The sequence below is a fragment of the Poecile atricapillus genome, chromosome W (assembly GCF_030490865.1).
Source record: "Poecile atricapillus isolate bPoeAtr1 chromosome W, bPoeAtr1.hap1, whole genome shotgun sequence".
NCBI lineage: Eukaryota > Metazoa > Chordata > Aves > Passeriformes > Paridae > Poecile > Poecile atricapillus.
In genome coordinates, this window is record NC_081288.1 from 47,459,395 (window position 1) to 47,481,595 (window position 22,201).

Below are 22,201 nucleotides of genomic sequence, written 5' to 3' on the forward strand. Positions count from 1 at the left end.
AAGTTGTATTTTCTATGCTTCTGAGAAGTTTAAAAAATTTCTGATAATACTATATTGTGCCAGCATTTATTGCTTTGTATTTCCAGTTTTTTAAAGATCAAATACAAAATCTTAGATTTTAATAAAATGAAAAAAAATTCTGTGATATGAAGTAATATTTTTCATAGAGCAGAAAGACACAGAGTTCATGTATTTGTAATTCCTTTAATTTCTGAGCTACTGTTTTGCTGTTGCTGACTTGACTAAAAATGATAAATCAGAGCTTGCACTTGCTGGGATCCAGCATTTCTTTTGCTCATATTTAGATTTTTGCAAACTCACCTGAAACTAATTCATCTACTGTTGTAAAACTGTCTTATGTCTACTTACTTTTGCAACTGGTTAACTGAAAAGACCCTTAAGATAATAAAATGAAGTTTTAATTAGTTAAAATATTACAAGAAAAGGCTTTTTAACTGTGCAACCCCTTTGTGGAAATGTAGCTTCCGTAACAGAGATCCCCCAGAGATAACAGAATAAAAATGTGCTCCAACTTTCATTGTGAAAGCCTGTGAACAAAATATCCCTCCCAAGGGGCCAAAGTTACTTTTCAGTGAGAGTGCAGATTGTGTCATCCCCGTGCATTTATTTGGTTTTCCCCAGCTTCATAGGAGGCTGGAGGATAACCGGCCTGTGATACAGTTTGTTAACCTGTGTCCAGTTTTTGGAAGCAATAAATGGATTAATTTTGGGTTGCTGTTTGGTTTTCATGGAGGTTTTTGAACACAGCTGCTGGATGGACACAGATACCTCTGTTGTCCACTGTTTGAAAAATGTCTCCAGAAATTTATTTGAATCCATTTATTTGAAACAGAGAGAACCCCCTGATTTTCTTTTTCTCATGGTGGATTTCCTTAAGATATCCTATCTCCATTTCTTGATGCTTGCACTTCACTCACTGTCTCCAGTGCTGCTGCTTTCATGTAATTTCTTAAAAGTGTTACTAGTGCTACATGGCTACTAGTGCTCATCTCTACAGAGAGATGAATCTTGCTGAAGTCTGGCCAAGTCAGCAATTTGACATTTGCAATGCTGTAATGGTGAAAGTGCCCATATGAACCTCTTGCAGAAGGTATCAAAGGCACAGAGCAGGACTACAATTTTGTAAATTTGACACAAATTTATACTTGTAGATTAGATTTCAAAAAAGACCTAGTGAGAGTCTAGCTCACTGATTTCAGAGGGAAAGGTAAGGCAGAATTGTTTTTTGGGGATGTTGGTTTTTTGGTTTTGTTTTTTCAATTTACTAATGTTTCTGTATTTTTAATTGTGATTTGTCTCAGCCATCTGTCTGTTGTAGATATCATTCAACTGAAAGACGATAGAAGGTACACATACCAGATAAGTTGCTGCAGGAATGCTGGCTGAACACAGTAGTTTATCTGTTCTCTCACTCCCAGCAATTAATAAGCTGATCATACTTTTCATTGTTTTAATACATACTGTCATGGATGACAGTTTCAATGTTGCTTCAATGAAGGCTGATGGTGAAGTTTCTAGCAGAGATTCATGCAGAACCTTCAATGACAAATTTAAGACTGCACGTAAGGTAGCTGAGCCTGCCAAATGGCTGCTGAGAGGAAGCAGAAATACCTCTTGGATTCCTGATTCTCAGGTGGTAACCAGACAAGGAGGACTCAAATCAAGAGCACTTAAGGCAGGAAGAATAACTAGACAATTAAATTTTTACTGTAATCGAGAGAAAAAATGGAAGATATAAAGGAAGAGGTAAATGAGATAGCAAATACATGTCACCACTGTTGAATGAGAACTCATGAAAACAGGGTTATTATTTTTAAATTTCCACCCACGTTAACATCTCCATAATCCGTTGTTCTTGTGTTAATGTAATAACTAAAAGCTCTTTTGAAAATCTAATTGTGTTATGTGAGTCATGTAGGTAAAGCAAAGAAAAGTCTGCTGTCTGGAAAAGCTCAGTCTAATTTATGAGGTACATGTAGACAGCCTAGGAATACATGACACAGTGAAGCCTGAGTATCGTGGTAGGTGGGGAGCTGAGCATAGTAACTCATTGCTCTGCTCACAAGCATGGTCGGGTTTTCAAATGCTCTGCAGCTGGCCTCAAGAAGGATGTCAGGCTTTAGGCAGTGATGGGCAGAGTAGTGGTGCTCATCCTGAGGGGGAAAGATGTGATGGGTCTTTCAAAGAAGGACCTGGTCATCTGTTTTATTTGTTCTGAACTTGGAGAAATGGATGGTATTTGAGATGTCAGAAAGGTAGACCTAACTAAGACTTACTCACAAATCTAACTGGAATGAATAAAAGACATTCTGTAGATGATCTTTTAGTGGAATCTCAGGGGCTCTGGTTTTGATTTTTTCCACCAGCTGCAAAGAGTATGGTTGTTATCTGACATCCAGACAGATTGCCATTTTCTGGTATTAAGGATACTGCCAGCTGCATTGGACATAAGAATTCAGACCATGTGGTGTCAACTTAAAAAAATGTCGTCTAAAGTTTCTTAGCATGTGGCTTCTTCAGACATGAAATCCTTTTACCTTCAATGTATGTGCTGATGGTTCTGACTTTGTTTTAATCAGGATGTCTTTATGTTTAAGGGGAATAGCACATTCCTAGTAGATGCCAGATATATCCTCGTAGCAGTTTTCCCTTCCTGTTATCCACATCAGTCCTGAAATCTGTCCTTAATCCTGTTTATTCCTCCATCATTCCTGCTTTTTCTGTTTGTATGTAGATGTATGTAGCCTCTCATTTATGTCCATCTGCTAAATAGATATACTTCAGCATGCTTGGAAAGTGGGAATTCAGGAGTTTTTTGTTACCCTTAAAATGAAAGTTGAAACAAAATTATCTAAAAAGGAGTCCAGAAGAAGCAGCTTTTTCATGGAGCGTACATGCTCAGTCCTGGCAGAAAAGGTATGGTCAGGTTAGATGACCTCATAAAAATATCCTCACAGCTTGCGACAACATACTGCTTATATTGGATGGATAAGGATCTGGGATTAAAAGTCAATTTCAGAGTCTGTAAAAATTTTTCATCATGATTAAGGTGAGGCATGGCAATGGTAGAACCACAATCCAGGTTTAGCAAGGCTTCAAAAAGGACTATCAAGCAGCTCTAACAAATGCATTGAGAATTCAGTCTTGGACAGATAATCTAAATCTGTATTTTTTAGGTGATAGTACTTGCAACAGGTAAAAATTATGCCTTTTTTGTGGCATAGAACTGGCAGCTTGTACTGTGAAGTCTCACTATAGAGTTGAAAAGAAGAATATCCACATTTTTGACCTCTCTCTGCCTAATGCCTGGGAAGGAGCAAAAGATGAACTTCATGCAAGTGAGAGGGTAGTAGCATCCCTGTCATTTAAGACAAGACTGACAAACTACTCTCAGGAATGGTCCATGTATAGCTGATTCAAACTGAGCAGCATCATGGATTGGGTGATTCTGTAAATCCTTCTTAGCCTTGCCATCTTCCTTTCCATTTCTATAGCTGCAAATGCACAATCAAAGCATCAAAGCAGACTTATAGACTGCAGATGGAAGGAGAATTTAATCATACAGAGATATTTATGAACATCAGAGGAATGTGATATAACACTGAAATCAAGCCATGCTCAAAGAGAGAACTTTAAAATATCTTCAATGTAACTTCTGTAGCTGACACAGGTGTAACTTAGATAAAATAGTAAATCATACACATGCTTGTTGGAGTTCAATCCACTCTTTCTTAGGAGTAATGGAATGTTTGATCCTTGGTCCTTCCTGGGTGCGTGGCACAAGTGTTTGTATTTGTTTTAGCAAAGAATTACTGACTCTGAATCAAAGAATTCAGTAGGACCTAATTAGAGTCTGTGGGGTTTTTTTAACAGTTATAAACATATTTAAAGGAACAAATGACTCTTAGTGCTTTTAGCTGAAAAATGCATGTTGTGCTCATGCAGCACAAAAACCCCTAGGGAGAAGCAGCAAGCAGAGGACGCAGACACAAGGAGATCTAATTCTAATACTAAAATGAAAAGTTCAAGGTATTTCTCAACTACACAGTGCTCAAAGTATTGTTTCATTAATGTCTTGAGCAGTCGTGATTCCACTCTACTTCCAGAATATTAAGAGTCAGAACAGGTTTTTGGGCCAACTAGACAGCATCAAAATGTAGTTTGCCAAGCAACTACCATGTTTACTCCTGTTTTAAACTGAACTTCATGACCAGTCATAGAAGTTTCTGGGCAAAAAAAGGAAGAAAATACCTTTTAAGATATGTAATATGTTTTATCCTTTTTCAGTGCTGCTGTTGTGGCTTAACCCCAGTAGGCACTGAACCCCACACAACCACTTCCTCCTTCCCCCTTGGTGGGATGGGGGAGAGAATTACAGGGATAAATTAGGAAAACTCATGGGTTCATGAAAGTAATTTTCATAGATAAAGCAAAAACTGCACCAACAAGCAAAGTAAATCAAGGGATTCATTCACACTTCCCATGGACAGGCAGGTGTTCAGCCATCCCCAGAAAAGCAGGGCTACACCATGCGTGATCATTTTTTGGGAAGACAAATGGCATCACTCCACATGCCTCTCCTTCCCACAGTTTTATTACTGACCATCATTTGGCCTGGACTATGTCTCCTCAAAACCACTCTTGCACCTCCAGCCTTCTCGGCGTCTTTGATGCTGTGTGACACTGTTCAGCAATAAATAAAATATCCATGTGTTTTCAACAGTTTTGGTCACAAATCCAAAAGCTTGCACCAGCTACTATGAAGAACATTACCCTCTATTCTCTTCTAGTCACTCATTTATATTTTAAGTGTCTGTATATCTAATATGAATACAAAAAGAAACTATTACATGTTTTCTGTTTACTAGTCTGTCTTTCAGTATCTAGAAGCCCACTAGGCTACCAGCTAAACTACACAAAGCACTTCCTTTAAAGAAAAGGTTAAGGAAATTTGGTACAGAATATACCAAATAAGACAAGGTCTTCAACTTTTCAATGAAATAATAATAATAGCAAAAGAATCAAAAAGCTTTTTTGAACTTGAACTTGAAGAATTTGCATGTCTGCTGCAGAAAGAGCTCTAATTTGGTAGAAATTGATGATGGCATGCATATCTGGGAGTCCATCTGTGCCACAGAAAGCATGAGTTTTGTCAGGATGATCCCTACAGAACTTTATTGCTATGAAGAAAACACAAACAGATGAATCCTAGTTACCAGTATTATGGAATGACTTTGAACAATAGTAATGAAATCCAGCTTTTTACTGCAGATTTATGTTTTTAAAAGAACATGACATATGGGAAATATTACTTTATCCAATGTTGAGACAAGTGCTAGAATTTCTGTGTAAAATGGTAACAGGATGGGGTTTTTTCAATTTGCATTTTTTTGAGGAAATGTTCATATTTCTTTTTAACATTCCTATGTATTTTTTCTTCGTACATGGTTAATCTTCAGAAAATATATGGAAAATATTCTGCTCTCTCTCCATATACCTCCAACTGTGTGGAATGCCATACAAATGAAACCACATTACAGACAAGTTGAGCTGTGAGAACCACGCTCAAGAAGTCAAGGACCACGTTCGAGTGGAGAGTGGTCAAGCAGCCAGAATTACTTCAGTTGTACTTTCCCTGGCCAGGAAAGTTAAGCCTTGGGAAGTTCACCACCACAGCAGGGTGGGCACCAAGCAGTGAGAGCATGTATTCCGCAGAGAGCATGTAATAACACGTTAGGAGCTTCAAGTAGGAACGGAGGCTCGTGGAGGGTAAAGTTCAGCCTTGTAAGAGCCTTGTAAGTGCATCACTGTGGGCTCGATGCACAAAGACGGGGGTGGCTTCCTGAGCACAGAACAAGGCTTTGCTCCTGCACCTGTGAGAATTTGACACTTACTGACATTACAGAGCTGAAGGACAGCCAGGCAGCCAGGTGTCTTAGGTGCAGCTCGCTAAAGAGAATACTGACTGGTGGGGATAGAGATCAGTGCAAGACATTTCCCTGTGACCTGCATTTATATGTCTTTAGGCACTTCAAAATACCACTCAGATCTTCCATGGAATATATTTTCATTCAAGGAACTGAGCAGGATCTATACACTGTCCTTACGGAAATGTAAAGTCACCCCCCACTTGATATTGATAAAACATTTTTAGTCAGCATTTGAGTGATTCAGTGTTTTGTTGTTGCTATCTGTTCTGTGTAATGGAAGACAGGCGACACACCTGCATGTCAGGAGTCTCCCATGAGAAGTGTATTGGACTGGAATAGTCTTCTCTTGTTGAAGGTGGGTCACTATGTGGTAAAGAACATAGCTGAGCCTGCCTGCATATGATGCCAAAGCACTTTGGGAGGAAGCTTTTAAGAACTTTTTTATATATTACCTAAAGAATGAAGCCAGCATATACCAAATTTCAGGAGAATACTGTACTTGCAGGATAATGTATCCTCTCTAACTTTCCATTGATGATCCTGGATCTCCTACATCCATGGCAAATGTATTATCTTCTTCATGTGTTAAAAAAAAATAAATAAAATTGGAGCATTTATTTTTCTTCAGTTGTACTAAATATCATCAGTTGCTCTGTTTTGCAATATGCTTCACTCACCTGCTGTGCACTCAGTGTACGCTTAGAGCAATTTCTTTAATTTGTTATTAGAAATAGGGGAAAATCTGTTTTCAGGATGTTAATTGTCCTCATGTGTTTGTAAAGCATTGAGTCAGACAGTCTGTTAAAAAGACTGTGCCTGCGTGTAGAATTAGACTGTTAGCACTTTTTAGGAGAACTTTTTTAAGGTCCTTGGCTGTGGCTCAGGGCAATCTAGGTGCTTCTGAAACAGATATGCTTGCAAGGCTTTAAGAATAGCAATCCTCAAATCAGTTGCCTAAATTTTCTTGAGATCACAGTGGAATTGAAAAGGATCTCATCCTTAGAGATATTTAGGTTTCTATTCCTCACACTGGGATTGATGGGGGATGGTCACTGCAGCAGATGTAAGAATCTGGCACTGTGGAACCGCTCTGAAGTGGGCAGGAGCAGCTCCATGAAATTCCAAGAGATGCAGTACCCCAAGCACTTGGGTGTAGCAAAGCTGCTGAGAGGCACATCTTGGTTTAGTGCTTTATTTGTTTTTAAGTCTTGGCAATTACATTTAAGCAGAAGTTTGCAGATGCTTAATATCTGTTACAGATGCTTAATATCTGTTTTCTAGCTTTTAAAAGCATCAGGAGTTTCATTCCTTCAGAGCAAAACCATGTTAATATAATGAATTAAACATCAGTGTTCTTTCATGAATTAAGTAAAAAAAACAACAAAACCACAAAACAACAGCAAAAACAAACAAAAACCCCACAAAAAATCCCTAGGTGAAAAGCTCTTCAGTTGAAACCCCTAAGAGCATACAAGTGAATCACTTCTTGCAGAGTGATGGTCCTTTTTTTCAGTGTAAGGTCCATTCAGCAGAAGATTTGGATACGTCTAAACAGAGAGTCAGATCTTGATGAATATGGGAAAAAATAGGATAGCAGCTCTGTATGCAGAAATGCTGTCTCTGTACACTTTTAAGGATTTAATGTTTTTTTATATAGTCCCAAAATGTCAAACATGTCTTTTTAAGTTTTAAACATAACATTAAATTAATGTGGAGTGAAAATCTCCCTGGAAAAAGTTATTTCAGTGTGGGTATTTATATGGTATGAGTTGGCAATATTTTGTAACTTATTATCTTTTTCAGCAGAGAAAAATAAATTAGATGACTTATACAGGTTACATTACTGAAAAGATAAACTGTATTCGCTATAATTTTTATTTTTTAAAAATACAAACATTGTGAAAATATTTGAAAGTAATTTCTGCCTTCAGATTTTAGGTATCTTTCATCTGTGTTTTTGCATTTTTACCTTAAGATACCGTGGTTTCAACTACTATTTATCATCAGAGCTAAACGATATTTGAGTCATATATTAGAAATAACTGTTCATAAAGCCTCTGTTATTTTTAATGTCTAAACTGGTATTTTCTTTTCTGAACTCCCTCTGTTAATTCCTGTATAATTGCCTGATTTATTCTGCAGAGGAGGCCATTGAGGAAGGGGGGACATGTAGTATTTTTCCAACACATCACAGGAGGAGGTTAAGTAACTGTGCTGCACTTTGCTTCCTACTAAAGAATTAAAGGGAAGAACCTTTAGAGTTTAGGGGTCCTTTATGTCTATAGTTTGTCTGAAATTCTTGAAAAAAAAGCTTTAAGGGAAGATAGAGTCAATTATCAGATAGTAACTGTATTTTAGTTATTATGCATACAAGTTATCATGCTTGCTTTCATAAATAAATCTTCTGAATTCAGAGTTAAGTTTTCTGAAAGGGTTTTACGATGATATGATTTGAGCATTTTAAGTTTTCTGACCTACATTAGGCATATATTAAAATTTCAGATATCTTTTGTTATTTTCCTGTCCTAAAGTATATTCCAGATTAATAAAACATGAATTGTAAAACTACAAGAACATTATCTTAAGAAGATAAATTTAAAGGTTTTGCTGAGAGCCAAATATTTTAATTTAGACACAAGCGTCCTTTTTATGGATATTTTGGTGTAGACATGTAGAAGGCAAACTGTGGCCAAATCAGTGCACTTATCTTTTTTGTAAATATATTTGCATAAGAGAAATATGCCATCCATTGTATTGTGTGATAACTGCATTGCTTCATTCTTCAAAGATTTAATTTTAAACACAGTGGGAGTTTCAATTAAACCTTTAAGATTATACATATAAATCTTTAAAGACATAGAAATCCATGTGATATTGAGGACAACTGAGTAAGCTGAGAGATTCTGCTTAAAAACTGTTAAACAAAAATGTTCCTTACCTAGCAGATTAATTTATGACAGCTGCTTATTCTCTATTTTAAAAAACTTTTATCCAACTGTTGTTCTCAGGCAATTATTTACCAGGTTTTATACTGCAAGCTGAATGACTTGAACTTAATTTCCTGAAAATTGAAGACATATGTATTCAAAAATGTTGTTTTTTTTAAGTTAGCATGTAATGCTAATGGTATAGATTATGATGATGTAACATAAAGGGAGGAGAAATATCTTCATTGCTTTTGAGGAAACTATGTTTAAATTTTTTTTCATATCCACTAAAAAATTCAATTTTTATTGGACTACTATTTTTCTGCCTGAATTATTTTCCCATAGGAAATGCTTTTTCAAATGTTAAATAAAGGATGGATGAAATCCTAGAACAAATTAAGCATGTTCTCTTTTTAGTCAGAAAATAATCATCTTCATTGATCTAAATTTTCTATAGGATGAAGTAAAATAGGATTCATTCCAATATTTAAGAAGAAAATACTAGAGTACTTATATTCACATTGTTTATGTTCAAGAGAAATCAGCTGAGTAGCCATCAAATGTGGAATAAGTTCAGATGTTTGACTTCCTTGTCTGACTGAAAGTTCCCTATGTCCTGTAGCCCTACTCTGTAGGTGTACAGGACATCCCTGATGTGAGGAATTAAAATCAAACCTCACTGAAGTCTGACACAGTCCAGCAATTTAGCAGAGGAATGGCCATTTCTCCAGAAGAGCCTGATCCATCGGGCACGCTGTAGTCTTGGCTAGGGCACACTGCCAGGGTGGGTTTCACAGAACAAACCTTCAGCCCCTTCAGTTTGACACTGGAGGAAGGAAGGCAGGTCCTAGAACCAGCTGTGTAGCAGCTTTCTGGAGAAAATGGGACACTGGGGTGGTGGGGCAAGTCCACGCCTTCAAGGACTGCACTTTAACTGGTGGTGTCTACTTCATACCTCTTCTCTTGCCTCTTTGCCACATACCATAAAACCACCCAAAGCTCATGGAGGGGAGTTGCCAAGCAAACAGGACTTTGTAGCCAACTAGCTGGAAACACACATAGCCATGACTCTACATTTTCCTTTCTTTGGTGCTTGTCATAAGCATCATGCCTACATGAAAATAGCAGTGCTGGAAACAGGCAGCTGTTAGAGCATGTTCTGGTGAGATCATGATATCAAGCTGTCTCCTGCATGGATATGGATGGCTGAGTGCATATATTTCTCAATGATAACATCAATGAATGAACAAGATGTGAGAGATACTTGGCACCTGATCAGTAATGCTCAGTACGAGAGAGCTTACAGAGAAACTTCGGACACGTACAGCAGATGTTCTGTCATAATACAGAAACTCCTATAATGGCTGAGTCCATTTTGGGCGAGACCACAGCTTCTTCTGGTTTTCTTATGGCTCTGAGATTTTTAGCCAAGTAGTGAAATAACACTTCTCTTTTCAGTGTTCTGTTTCCTGTGGAAAAGGTTTGAAGTTTCGTGATGTGCATTGTATTAACAGCTTCCAAGCGAAAATAGCAGAAGACAACTGCAAACATTTGAAAAAACCACGAACATACAAAATATGTAGAGCTGGAAGATGTCCTTCTTGGAAGACCAGCACATGGAAAGAGGTATGTAAAAGCTTCCATAATTATGTTCTCCATGAAAATACAAGATCATATTCATGACACACTGCTTCAGTGGGAATGATTGTCAGTACGCGCATCACAATGAAGTTTACAAATTAACAAGTACTTCATTGTATGTTCTTTTTCTTTCTTTGAAGACTAATGAAAAATAAATGTCTGTGAAAACTGAAATAATTTGCTAATCTGAATTTTGTACAGAGTAACTACTTAGGAGTTTCCTCATCTTATCTTGTAAATTAACTGTAAATTTTTAAAGTTTACTTACCTTCTGCAATGAATTCAGTAGTATCACTATATGCTCTCTTAGTCTAAATAGTGAAATGGAACCAGGTTTTTGGGAAAAGGACAAGAAAAAGAGCTTGTAGGCACAAATACTGGCCTTTTTCCTGGTTTGGTCTTATAAAACATCTCTCATCTTGTGGTAAAATTGTGTGAAACTAAGCACATTGCAGTATTTTGCATTTCACTCACTCAATACACAGTTCCCCGCATTGGTAAAGACACAGTAACACTCTCCACATTTTGGCCAGGCTTAATAGAACAATATGAACTTTATGACTGAGCTTTAGGTAGGCTTTGGGACATAATTGTGCTTCTGCCTAGGCTAAAAGGGGGCTGTTTATCTCAGCAGGCATTAGTGGTATAGTGAAATTCCTTTGGCCAGGGAAAGGGAAAAAAGGCATTTGGCATTTAAGCTCTTCAGGGTTCAAAATTCTTAGTACTACCTGCAAAACTAGTGTCCTCAGAATATTACACTGTTTGCAAGATTTTCTAACCTGAAACACTGAAATTGTTTTCTGTTTTATTATAGTGTTTGCATTTTAAAACAGCAGACAAGATTGTCAGTCTCTAATAAAGACAAGATGTAAACTCAGACCTTCAGCTGTTGATCTTGCAAAAATGTAAACTTTTGCTTTATATATGCCTATAGTGATTGCCCCTATCATGAATTAAAGCAGGCAGAGAGCTCAGGTACCTCAGATGCAATTATTTTCTGTATTTTTAAAATGTTTTCATTGTAGTTTTGCATTTTCAGCATAAATTTCTTCAGGTATTGTACTCGTATCACAAGGGCTGTGGAGTATATTTTAAATAATATCCTAAGAACTTCTAATGACAGCTGTACTCCCTTCTGGGAGCTGTCTCGTTTCACAGTGGCACAACTAATTTTGATCAATTTTAGTGTTCTGTATCCTGTGGAATGGGGATTCAGCAAAGGGACATCTCCTGTCAGGTGACAGGCCTGGGGCGGGTGAGTGATGTGATGTGCAGCCCTGACCTGCGCCCCGCCAGCGCCAGGCACTGCCGCCTGCCCGCCTGCCTCCCGTACCAGTGGCTGGTGCATGAATGGCAAAATGTAAGTAAGGTCTCTAACTTGTATGACTTAATTGAGTTATGTAATATGGCATAGTAAGTTTGGGTTTCTGTTATTTTTTCCCTTCCCCCCCCCCACATTTGGATGCATTTCTAGTAGCTGCAGGATAACAAATGACCATGCTGGAAATGTTGAAGGCCAAGCTTGCAAAACTTAAAAAGTGACAAAAAATGTCAAAGACTTTATTTATACTCTCTTTTTATAATCTCTATATGATTTGTTTGTCTATTGTTGTAGACAAAAGCTCTGGTAGAGTTCTGAGCAGGTACTTATTGATAGGACTGTCTCTACATACTTCCCTACATAGTTTTTAATAGAAAGATAGACATAGATGTTTAATAAATCCTTATTATGAAATATATTTTTAAAAAACAGCTTTTTAAGAACAGAAATGCAGAAGAAATGTCATGTGGAAGTAAACACCTTGGAGGTAAAATCTTTGGACAACAGTGTTTATTTTTGTATGGAAGATTTAAAACATCTTAAAAACTTGAAGCATTTTTTCTTGTTAAAGAAAAGAAGCAAAATAAATATCATAATTCTCCTACCAAAGAGGAAGCAAGAAAATAAAATGCAACATTCTCTTACCAAACATGCTTTTTTATATTTTAGAAGATCTACAGATACCTTCAGGAGAGAGCTGTCATTTCTCACGGTGTAACTACTATTTTCTACATGCTAAAAATTTAATAACTTTTGTTATTTTTGCAAACATGCAAACATATAAAGATGGGGAAGAGAGAAAAACCAAAATTATGTGTAATACCTGAAATGGTGTACAGAAGAGGCTTTAACATTAAACAAAAAACCATTTTGTGCCTTTGTGTCATATTAATAATCTGCCATGCTAAATTTTCTAGGGCAAGCCCCTTTAAATATGAAGGCTAAAGTCTCAGGGACACAGTGCTACAGAAGTGACAGCTGTTAATATGTAAAACATTGGCTGGTGCTTGGCAAAACCTAGATTATATTAATGCAATTCAAATACGTATATTCCTTTGTTAAGCTATATTGAGGGGAAGCTGACAAATACATGTTTCTTTCAAGTGTTCTGTTCTCATATGTAGCTGTCAAAATCAGGAATAAGTGGAAGTGGTTTGGAATGCACTTTTAGCACAAATATACACTTTCAAGGAATGAGGGTGAAATTTCCTTTGCCAGCAAACATTGGTGTATTCCAGCTGGGTGTTTGGAGCTCTCCATTACAAACACATTGTGTTCAGTACATTCTCCAGCTATTTCATAACTTTTTCCACATGTATATTGCTGTTTTCTTGAAGTTCCTGTGTTCTGTTCCCTTCTCTCACCACATTCATACACAGCTCTGTACATGTTGTGTTAATAGGTCAAATGCTTATCCATCTGCATGTCACTCCTGGTGCAGGATGTCCTCCACCAAATTTGTAATGTTTTGCACAACTATCTTGGCTCTGGGTACTTGTGTGTCTTTTCCTTACTTCACCAGTCACAGCACAGCAGAAATATATCCAGATCTAACATTGCTCCAGTTTGCAGCCAGTAGACTGGGTGAAGCATTTTTTATCCTAGGGAGAAGAATGCCTTAAGGTTAAGTTTCCATCATGAAAATAAATCTTCTGCCTGTCCCCATTACCTTGTGACTGGATTATTCTTTATATGCCTGATACTCTGAGCTGCTCTATGCCATTGAAAGCCAGCTTAGTTCAGGTGCCCATAGCTGGGGATGTGCTGTTGGTATATATTACTTAGTCTGTAGCTCCACTTTTCTGGGTTCTGGTGGAAGCAAGGTTCTTATCCTGTCCTGGCAGAGGTGATGGCTCATCATTCCACTAGCTTGCCATAGGGAGACATCTGAGGACCCTCAGGAAAAGCACAGGCTCAACAACTACTGCTGCTCAAAGCCAGCACTGGCACTGGCTTCATTAATAGGCAGTTTGCTCTCCCTGTCCCTGTCTCTGTCCCTGTCCCTGTCCCTGTCCCTGTCCCTGTCCCTGTCCCTGTCCCTGTCCCTGTCCCTCTCCCTCTCCCTCTCCCTGTCCCTGTCCCTGTCCCTGTCCCTGTCCCTCTCCCTCTCCCTCTCCCTCTCCCTCTCCCTCTCCCTCTCCCTCTCCCTCTCCCTCTCCCTCTCCCTCTCCCTCTCCCTCTCCCTCTCCCTCTCCCTCTCCCTCTCCCTCTCCCTCTCCCTCTCCCTCATTTTGTTTTCAGGACCAACTTATTCCTTTCATAAGTCACTGAAATCCTTTTCTGTCTCTTTCCTTTTCATATGGAAGGGCTTTTACACTCAACCTATCAGCTTGGCTTGAAATTTTCATTTTCTCCTCTGTCTCACCCAACAGTGTCATTGTTATTATATGCTATTGGATTTTTTCAGCTGATTAGAAGTACCTGAACTTTGAAAACAGAGTAAAAGACTAATTCAGTGAAATATTTACTCTGACATTGATAGCAGATGGAAAAAGATATTGCTATCTGGGTTTTGCTGGTATGTGGCAATCAGTAAGTAACTTCATTCTGTAAATGTCTAGCTAAACTGTGATTGATTCTCTCACTTTTAGTGCTCAGTATCATCTAGAAGAAAGGAAATACACCGGAAAGTTAAATGTGTGAATGAGAACCAGCTCCAAGTGGATGAAAGCTTCTGCGATCCTACCACAAAGCCTCCATCATCCAAAACCTGCAGCTTATCTCCCTCTAAATATGTTGTGCTCACAGGAGAACTGTCACAGGTACTCTAATTGTACTGTTCACACATCTTTTATATATCTTTACATTTAAGAATGTTATATTGCTGTAAAAGTAGGTTACATGTGCGGAGAAGAAAAAGAAGTATATTTGCATTTGAACATGGCTGTCTTTCTCCACATTGACCTTCCAAGTCAGCTATGATTTTTTGTAGAGGCTGTTAGGAGTCGTCCCTTAACTGCCCCTACCATCACCACCTAGAGGAGAGTTGCCCCTACAGCAGGATTCCTTCACTGGTTTCCAGGAAACTCTCTTGCAAGCTGACCTCGGTGAAGTAGCCAAAAAGCTTTTCCTTGATTTCAGTGAAGTGGTTGATCAGTGCTTTGTTTCCTTTGCACATCTGCACTGCCTGTGTGCGCATGTCTGTGCACATACCACATCTGAGTGGGAATGACTCTGGAACCTCTGAGAAAAGGGCACCATGGGGCTTTGTGGCTCCTTGCACATGGAACTGTTGCAGACCTTTACGTCTGTGCACTGATGTTCTAGCCCAAGATGGCACGCCTCCAACGACATGCTTTTGTCAGAGCAAGGATCAGAGATGACTTACCTGTAATGCAATTCTGCAGAAATGTCACAAAAAAATTCACAGAAATAATGTCTGTGTATTTTAGTGCTCAGAAAGCTGTGGGTTTGGTTACCAGCAGAGGATCACGTACTGTGTTGGAATCCGTTCTGTTCAAAGTCGGCACGTCCATGGCCTTCGGACTGTAGCGTACCGAGAGTGCCCGGTAGAGCCATCCCCATACATTTATAAATGTAATGTCAAAGGATGTTCACAGGCAGCTACGTGGACAGTGGGGAAGTGGACCAAAGTGAGTACAGATGTGCAAGCTCATTTTTTATAGCTTCCTCTAACATGAATAAATGCCAAGAATAACTTGCTGACATAATGATGTTGATTATTTGCTTCTTTCTAAACTAAGTCTTAATGGCTATCTATGTCTAGTGCTCAGCATCTTGTGGAGTGGGGATAAAGCAGAGGACAGTAGAGTGTATGACTGAAAATGGTTTATCTAGTGACTTGTGCCTGCCACGTTTAAAACCAGATGCCAGAAAGATCTGCCGCCAGAAAGAATGTAAGTGATAGCTGTGATTTGATGCAGTTAATGTTTTCCCAGGTTACTTATATTAAAACTATAAATATATTTGGAGTGCAATTATGCAAAATTAAATCCTAAAACTAAGCTCTATTCCTGAAATATTAATATGATTTAATCATTCATTTTGAAGGTGAAATTCTTACCACCTGCAAAGATATGCAGATTAAAAAAGGGATTCGAAAGGATGGTGAATACCCACTTAACATTAAGGGAAGGATGATAAAGGTACTGTTAATATTTATGAGTTTTTATGAGTCCATATTTTTATGAAAAAACACTTTTCTAATAAAGATTTTGCTAAAGGGTTGCATTTTTCTCTCCCAGATTTATTGTTCAGGCATGCACTTAGAGAATCCCAAAGAATATTTGACCTTGGTAAAAGGTGAAGCAGAAAACTTTTCTGAAGTATATGGATACAGGTACAGAAGTGGTTTTGTAACTTTGTGAAGTGCATTTATTCCTTCAAAAATAAAATAATAAAATAATGCCTACTTTTTGTGAGAAATATGAGTGGGACTTTTTTTTTCTTGATTTTCTGTTTTAAATCCAGGCATATGAGCACACATACAGAAATGTAGATTCTTCCAGTCTGAAATTATGTTAGTTGTACTAAATGATTATAATTTTTTGCTGTTGTGACTTCAGTTGAAATGTCTTTGATCCACATTAGTGTTTCAGTTGAGACAAGATTAAAAGCTGTGCTTCTTGTTCAGTAAATGTTGTTTAATATTTTTTATTAAACAATAAATTAATATATATAAATTAATAAATGCACTATTGGCATAGAGCAATACACTTATTTTTCACTATGATATTATGTTAAAGAAAAATATCAAAAGTAAAAATAAATATTTGCTATTCTTTAGGTTGCAGAATCCATATGAATGTCCTTTCAATGGAAGCAGAAGGCAAGACTGTGCCTGTCGAAATGATTACCTTGCAGCTGGCTTCACGGTTTTTAGCAAAATAAGATTTGATGTAGCTTCTATGCAAATTAAAAGTAAGCATTTTGTTAGTTTTAGCCAATTTGAGCATTGTATTGAAATTGTATTCACAATTCACAATTACCAAATTACGGTTTTGACCCACTTACAGATTCAGCTGTGCCATCTTGGGGCAAACAAAATTCTTATTTAATTTAAGAATTCAATGTCAATTTCAAAGGGAAAAACAAACAAAAACAAAAACACCCCCCAAAAAAACCCTAAAAAAACAACCAAAACAACCACCACTATTTACCTTGTGCCTTGTTAATTTGTCCCAAGTGGCCAAGTGGCATGAATTTCACAGATTCATATTTTATATGTGAGCCACCTTCATTTTCTAAGGTTTTGTTCCCATTATTTAATTTTATTTTAGTCCATGGCTTATTTTTCCTGTGAAAGTCTTTGTTTCTATGTTCTGCTTAGTCTCTTCTCAGACCTTGACAAATACGAAATAAATGGACAGGGAATCTTGCATTGTTTTAAGCCCCTGCCTGAAGCTGGCAGTTGGCCCACAAGCATCTCACTTGGTGCAGTGTCCAGGTGCACATCCATCTTCCTCCTAGCCCACTCATATCTCAGAGAGAAATCTGGACTCATAGGTTGGACTAGTGGTGCAATAACCAAAAATTCAAACCATTGTTTCTCAAATAAAAACACACAACCTTCCCTTCCAAACAAACCACAAACAAAAATCCCCACCCAAAGCAAACAATAAAATATGCACGTTCACACTTTTCACTGTTTCCCCCTGAACTTCAAATGCACCAGTTTGTGTTGAATAATTTTCTGTTTTCTAGCCACAGATTTTCTTTTTGCTCAGACTATACTTGGGAGAGCAGTACCATTTGCTACAGCTGGAGATTGCTACAGTGCAGCCAGATGTCCACAGGTATTTATGATTTCTTACTCCCTTTAAATGTTTACATAAGAGGGGGAAGAAAATATGTGTGACTTGCTTAGATCTGTAAGGTTCTAAACCAATCTCCTATTCTGTGAGGTCAGTGTACAACATTAATAAGTACTTTTTTTCTTACTCTCATCTCTCATGTTCCACCATCCCCCTGTCATAGTTTCTCCCTCAAATTGTTTCCTACACCCTTTCCCTGTAGGCTCCATGTATGTGGATCCAGCTTTCTATGTGTTTCATGTATTGCTCCTCCTCCCTCTGGATGTGATGTACCCTTTGTTTCCCCTAACGCTTTCTCATTCTTTGTTCTCCTCTAGTGACTTTTCTATAATCCTGCATAATGTTTCTTATCTTTTCTCTGTTCCTCTCCTGATGTTTCATGTCTTTGAAGACTACCAGAGGAAATATTTATTTATTTTATTTTTTAGCAGTTTACTTTAAAATTTCTATATGCACTATTGTGTCTAGATTAGTGTTCTAGTTGTATTGGGTGGTGCTTTTTAGATTAATCTCTATATTGTCCCAGTTTTCTGTTTGTTGTTTCACATCACAGAGTAGGTTTGAAAGACACGGACAGGATCCTTTCTGGACGAAACTAAAGCCAAAAATGAGCTTCAGAAGAGGGATCTTAATACACTCTAATGCTACTGAGAATTCAGTCGATGGGACTAGGGGAGACTTAGTCCCAAATAAATCCCTGATTTGTGCACTGTCTACAGACATTGGGCTCTCTGGGCCAATTTTTATTTTACAGGTCCGCTTATACTGCACTGTCCTTGATGATGCAGACAGCCTGGGCTGAGCTAGCCAACCTTTGGAGCCCATTGGCAAGAACAGGATTCCTTAGAAAACACTTCCGCTTATCTTACTGTATTAGACAATTCAGGATGAGGTCAGCTGTCCTCTGGAAGTGAATTTTTTTCCACTGATTATAAAGGAGTTAAGACTGACTGGCTCACACTTGCTTGGTTGTGAATCCCTGTTGTCCATCTCTCCTGGTTAAGATCAGCTGTGTGGGTGGACCCAGCCAAGGGCAGCTAGAGACAATTTATGTGCAATTTATGTACAAATGAAGTGCTTAGGTTTGGCAGACTTAAGCCCCTGACAAGAAAACTGTTGAAGTTCATTACAGTATTGGATGCCTTCAACCTGCAAATCCTTTGGGTGCAGAACGATACAAATCTGTTTACCCTGTGTAGCTTCTGTTGGGAGGTCATTCTGCTTACATGGCTTGGCACTGACACATTTCCATCTATAAGTTCTGACTGAAGTTAACAGTCAAAAAGCTGTCATTCCTGTGCTTTTAGTCCTTGAAATCTGGCCTTGCATATGCGGTATGATACCTCAGACAGCTCTTGAGCTGTCATTGTGATCGCAATAACATTTTTCATTTATTTTTGCAAAATGATATCACTGTGAAAGATACTCTGGGACTGTTAATTGTGGAAATCATTCCACACCATCTGTATGAATTTCCTCCTTCATTAACTGGAAGTCTTCCACTTTGTGGATACGTGAAGAACAACCTACCCTATGCATATGAGTTTTTATTAGATCATCCTGAGTTACATGACTGCTATAAGCACAGCAACTTTACATAGATGTGCTCTCAAATATGCCATACTGAGCAATATAACTGAATTTTTACAAAAGAATTTAAGTGAATCATTATAATAAAAGCTATATATATTTATATATGTATGACATTATTAAGCAATAAAACACAGAAGTTACCATTTGCAATAAAAAATTACTAGGTCTGAATACAGAAATCCAGGCTTTTAGTGAATAATGTGGAGGTGTGCAGTTTTCTGATTGTAGTGCTGCCTGAAAAAGTCATTAGGCTCTTTGTGGAGGTAGTACTTTGTAGCATATTGAGCTTCTCTGTGAATGCAATTTAATAATTTTCTGTATCCCAGTTCGTTTGGTAGTGCAATTTGCTACTTTTAATATATTCCCTATTCTCATAGGAACTGGCTGAAGCTGGTTTTCAGAATCTGTATTTGTGTAGGCAAACGTTTTATAATCAATAGCTTCTATATTTGTTGTGAATGGCTTGTGTTGCAAAATATTCCACTTAAAAATATAGTTATTTATTTTAACATCCACTTATGTTCTTGTTCAATTGTGTTGTTATACTGAAAAAGAAATGGAACATGATAAGATGATGATGCTTAGACAGTGTGCAAACATTTGAAAATTAGGTGTGTCTGAGTGATTTGTCTTTACAGACAGCAGTATGTTTTGATCAAGTTATTTCCAAAAAATTCAGGAACTTAAAAAAGAAATAGTGTTTCAAGAAAACCAGCTTCATTCTTGCCTATCGCAAGTCTGTACTTCTTGTAAATTAAAATTTCATTTGTAGAAAGGCAAAAATAATTTCAGTTTTCTGATGCTAGTTTTGTCTTCACACTTAGATGCTACAGATCAGCTGATGCACAGCTGGTGCTTATTGCAGAATAACTTGGTTTTGTGTTGTGAATGTCCATAGAAGGGGCAAAATGCAGCATATTCAGCCCATAGTTCATACATACCTTTGAGTACTTAATGTTTAGACATATCCTAAGAGATATATATGCTAATATGCCAATGTAAAATATTTTAGTGTTTTGAACTCAGCTCTGAATTTTCCTTTTTTCTTTTTCTTTTCTTTTTTTTTTTGCCCTAGGGACAGTTCAGCATTAACTTGTCTGGTACAGGTCTGAGATTATCCAGTACAGTGAGGTGGATTGCTCAGGGCAACTATGCAACTGCTGACATACACAAATCCCATGTGAGTCAACGCTGTTTTCCTTTACCTGCTCTTATGGCTTGGACAAGAGGTGCAAGTGTTGACTGCAGCGAAAGCTACAGTGATTTTTATGAATCAGAAATAGCATTCAAAGTCTCTGACTAACCAAAGTCTTCTTCAGCAATGTCTGATCACACCGTCCAGTATCTAATTCAGATCAGCACTCCCTGCCTACCCTTCTCTTAACTGATGTGAAGAGGTTATCGTTGTATTGATTTGGTTTATTAGAAGCTTTGAAGATGCTTTTAAAAAAACCCAAACACAACACCCAACCCTCCACATTTGGTTCAAGATCATCCTATTACAGATGATCATTTTTGGTGCTTACTCCCAGCTTTATTAGCAAAGGAAACCAAAAGACTAGTTAAGCAAGAACAGTAAGTATACACGGTTTAAGACAACATCAGATGGTAAACCTGGGAACAAGGTGTAGAGTGGTAGTGATAAAAGGATCTCTGTTCCTGTTTTGCTAATACTGCTGTCTCTTGATATAATGTTTCTAGGTATGATTTGTCAAAAGGTCTGTTGTGTACAAACCTTGAGAAGCCTTTTGCGCAACTGTGATTTCGCTTTCTTGACTGATTCTTCTCTTTGTCTAATTCCCAGGATGGTACTAAAATATTTGGAAGATGTGGAGGATTTTGTGGAAAATGTGTTCCTAACACAATTATTGGTCTCCAGCTTCAAATACAGTGAGAACTCTGATTAACTAAGAACATCAAAGCAGGGGCATTTGCCATTTAGGTTCAAATTGTAGGTGCTCTGTATATGTGTATTTTATATTTTTTATGTCTGTAGTGCTCATTACTGTAATGTTCACTAATAAGAACTCTGGCTTTCTTCAGGATTTACTCAAGGTTTTATTATCTGTTTGTGGGCTAGCAAATGCATAAATCACAATCAGAAACCTTCAGGTTCTAAAGGAGAAGCATTTATTCCAAGTACAGTCTATACTAACAGGTAAATTGCACTGGGATTACTTCCATGGGTAACATTCTAAATTTTACCATAATTGTAATTCTTTACCTGTAACTTACCAGTATAATTCTTTATGCAATATTCAGTAAAATTTGTACTCTGCTGATCTTTTTGATAGATTGTGCTAAAACATAGAAAGGAAAGCTTTACTGTTATATAAAGAGGTCATTTCAAGTACTTCCAATTCTGTGCAAACTTGTAGGGATGATCTGTCAATAACTTACAGCAGAAAAGTACATAGCCAAAATGCTTGAGATAGTTTTATAGATCTGTGTGTTTCTCTGTCAGTGAAAGCAATTTTCCCTATCCCTTTCATTATATTCTTCGTGGTGCTCAAATCCTAGCAGTAGTACTGAGAAGTGTGGTTTCGCCTCTGTAGTCTCTGTAGCACATTAAACATCAGGTCTTAGGTTTGCTGTGGTTACAGGAAAAGAAAATAAGGAAACAAAATGCTTCAAAAACTGATTTTAAATCCCCACCTTTCATCCAAGTATACTGTGAAAGCAGTGTATTCTGTTTACCATCGGATTTGTGTATAATTGCACAAATATATATTTGCTTAAACACTTTCTGTATCCACCTTACTCCTTTATCCTGGCCAATGGCACATTAGTAAAGGCTGTAGTGTGTGCCCTTCAAAGTCTGATTCGTCATAATTTTCAATAACCTTAGTGAAAAATCTGGGCAGAGGTAGCATCAATCCCCACAGTGGTTTTGGTGTCCATCTTTGACTCAATTTGATTTTTCAGTGTTTGTAAATACAGTTCTAGCTTCTGTTATTTAAACAACAGTTTAAATAGAGTTTAAAGAGTTTTAGG

The 22,201-nt window shown here is 37.6% G+C and overlaps 1 protein-coding gene across 1 annotated transcript in view; it reads left to right on the forward strand.

Moving 5' to 3' along the window:
• Positions 1-21,841, forward strand: part of LOC131592255 (A disintegrin and metalloproteinase with thrombospondin motifs 20-like) — an 83,906-nt gene extending 62,065 nt beyond the window's left edge. The window contains exons 29-39 of the mRNA XM_058863652.1: positions 10,337-10,504; positions 11,706-11,879; positions 14,432-14,602; positions 15,233-15,433; positions 15,568-15,697; positions 15,852-15,946; positions 16,046-16,140; positions 16,588-16,721; positions 17,505-17,596; positions 20,283-20,387; positions 21,012-21,841. Coding sequence (XP_058719635.1) covers positions 10,337-10,504; positions 11,706-11,879; positions 14,432-14,602; positions 15,233-15,433; positions 15,568-15,697; positions 15,852-15,946; positions 16,046-16,140; positions 16,588-16,721; positions 17,505-17,596; positions 20,283-20,387; positions 21,012-21,101 — 1,455 coding nt within the window. The 3' untranslated portion in view covers positions 21,102-21,841. The remainder of the gene's footprint in view (positions 1-10,336; positions 10,505-11,705; positions 11,880-14,431; positions 14,603-15,232; positions 15,434-15,567; positions 15,698-15,851; positions 15,947-16,045; positions 16,141-16,587; positions 16,722-17,504; positions 17,597-20,282; positions 20,388-21,011) is intronic.
• Positions 21,842-22,201: the final 360 nt, after the last annotated feature.